Genomic DNA, 1253 nt, shown 5'->3' with positions numbered 1-1253 from the left:
CCCCCTGCTCCGGCTCCCCGCCCACCATGACCCTCTCTCTCTTGGCCGCTGTTGGGGAGCTTGGCTTTGTGTCGCGCGCGCCGCGCGGTGGGCAGATCGATGGCCGAGGTCAAGACGCCACGCCACGATCCGCACACACACACAAACTTACATGCAACACACACGCACACACACACACTCATGCTACCCGAAAGGTCGCGGGTTCGAGAGCTCAAACGCATGCGACGGTGCGCGCTTCTCTTGGCGTGTTGCATGTGTTGGTGTCGGTGGTTTGTGGTGGGAGAGGGATCGGTAGAAAGCGATGCTGCACTCGTTTTGTTGTTGCACCGGATGACGCAAGCAGGGCCCGGGTCACTGCGTTATGGGTTCAGCAGGCGGCGGGAAGCTCCCCTCTCCTCCTCCTCCTCCTCCTTGGCCTGGCTGCGGTCATGTCGTCGTCGTCTCCCAGCCGCGCGCAGCCCCGCGGTGGAAAACGAAAGTAGCCATAAAGGCGCATTGCTGGAGGGCCCTCTTGGCCGCTTTTGCTGCCGCTGCTGATGTCGCGCCCGCCGTCTCGTTCGAGGACGAGAAGAGCAGTATCGAGGAGGGGGAGGAGGATCAGCAGGAGGAGGGGGCGGCGGCGGCGAGCTGCTCCTCCGTGGCGTCCTCGTGGCGTGGCGTGGCTCCGTGTATTTATACCCCCGGCCCGCCGTCCGTTTTGCCGTGGCAATAAAGACTATAATTCAGGAAGAAGGGCTTGTTGCCTTGTGCAGGTGCCACTTAGTTCGGCCACGGGCCTGGTTTATGTCCACCGCGGATGTGCTATAGGAGGAGAGGAGGCCTGCGCTGCGGTGGAGGAGTCCCTGCTGCCGCTGAAGGTCAGGGAGGAGCACGGGCACGGGCTATGGGGGCCCTGCTGCTCCTCCTCGGCTTTGTGTGTGTCCGATGACCGCGCGGCCGAGGCAGGGAGGGAGTTATCTCCGTGGGTACCCATTATGTCAGGCAGGCTGGGCTCTTCCACCCAAGCACCGGGCAAAAAGTGGAGGGGCGCATACCTCGCTTGCCGTGGACGACGACGGTGTATGTGACACAGCTAATGCCACGTTTAAGAGGGCATACTGAAGCTGGTTTTGCGATACTTTTAACCCCCAAAAAAAATGATAACCATGTTTTGCCATTTGCCATTGTAAGTTTCCATATGGCGTTTTTCCGATTCAAAGTATTGGGACGAAATAATTTCAAACGATGTGTGATAACGATTTATCACATAAAAA

The 1253-nt window shown here is 59.2% G+C and overlaps 1 protein-coding gene across 1 annotated transcript in view; it reads right to left on the bottom strand.

The window, feature by feature from the left end:
- Positions 1-1157, bottom strand: part of LOC113216221 (histidine-rich glycoprotein-like) — an 8825-nt gene extending 7668 nt beyond the window's left edge. The window contains exon 1 of the mRNA XM_052275636.1: positions 1035-1157. Coding sequence (XP_052131596.1) covers positions 1035-1157 — 123 coding nt within the window. The remainder of the gene's footprint in view (positions 1-1034) is intronic.
- Between the last annotated feature and the right edge of the window lie 96 nt (positions 1158-1253).

Source organism: Frankliniella occidentalis, unplaced genomic scaffold, assembly GCF_000697945.3.
Source record: "Frankliniella occidentalis isolate FOCC.00 unplaced genomic scaffold, Focc_3.1 Scaffold714, whole genome shotgun sequence".
NCBI classification, from domain to species: domain Eukaryota; kingdom Metazoa; phylum Arthropoda; class Insecta; order Thysanoptera; family Thripidae; genus Frankliniella; species Frankliniella occidentalis.
The sequence above is the reverse complement of the archived record's forward strand: the minus strand, read 5'-3'. Positions and strand labels throughout refer to the sequence as shown.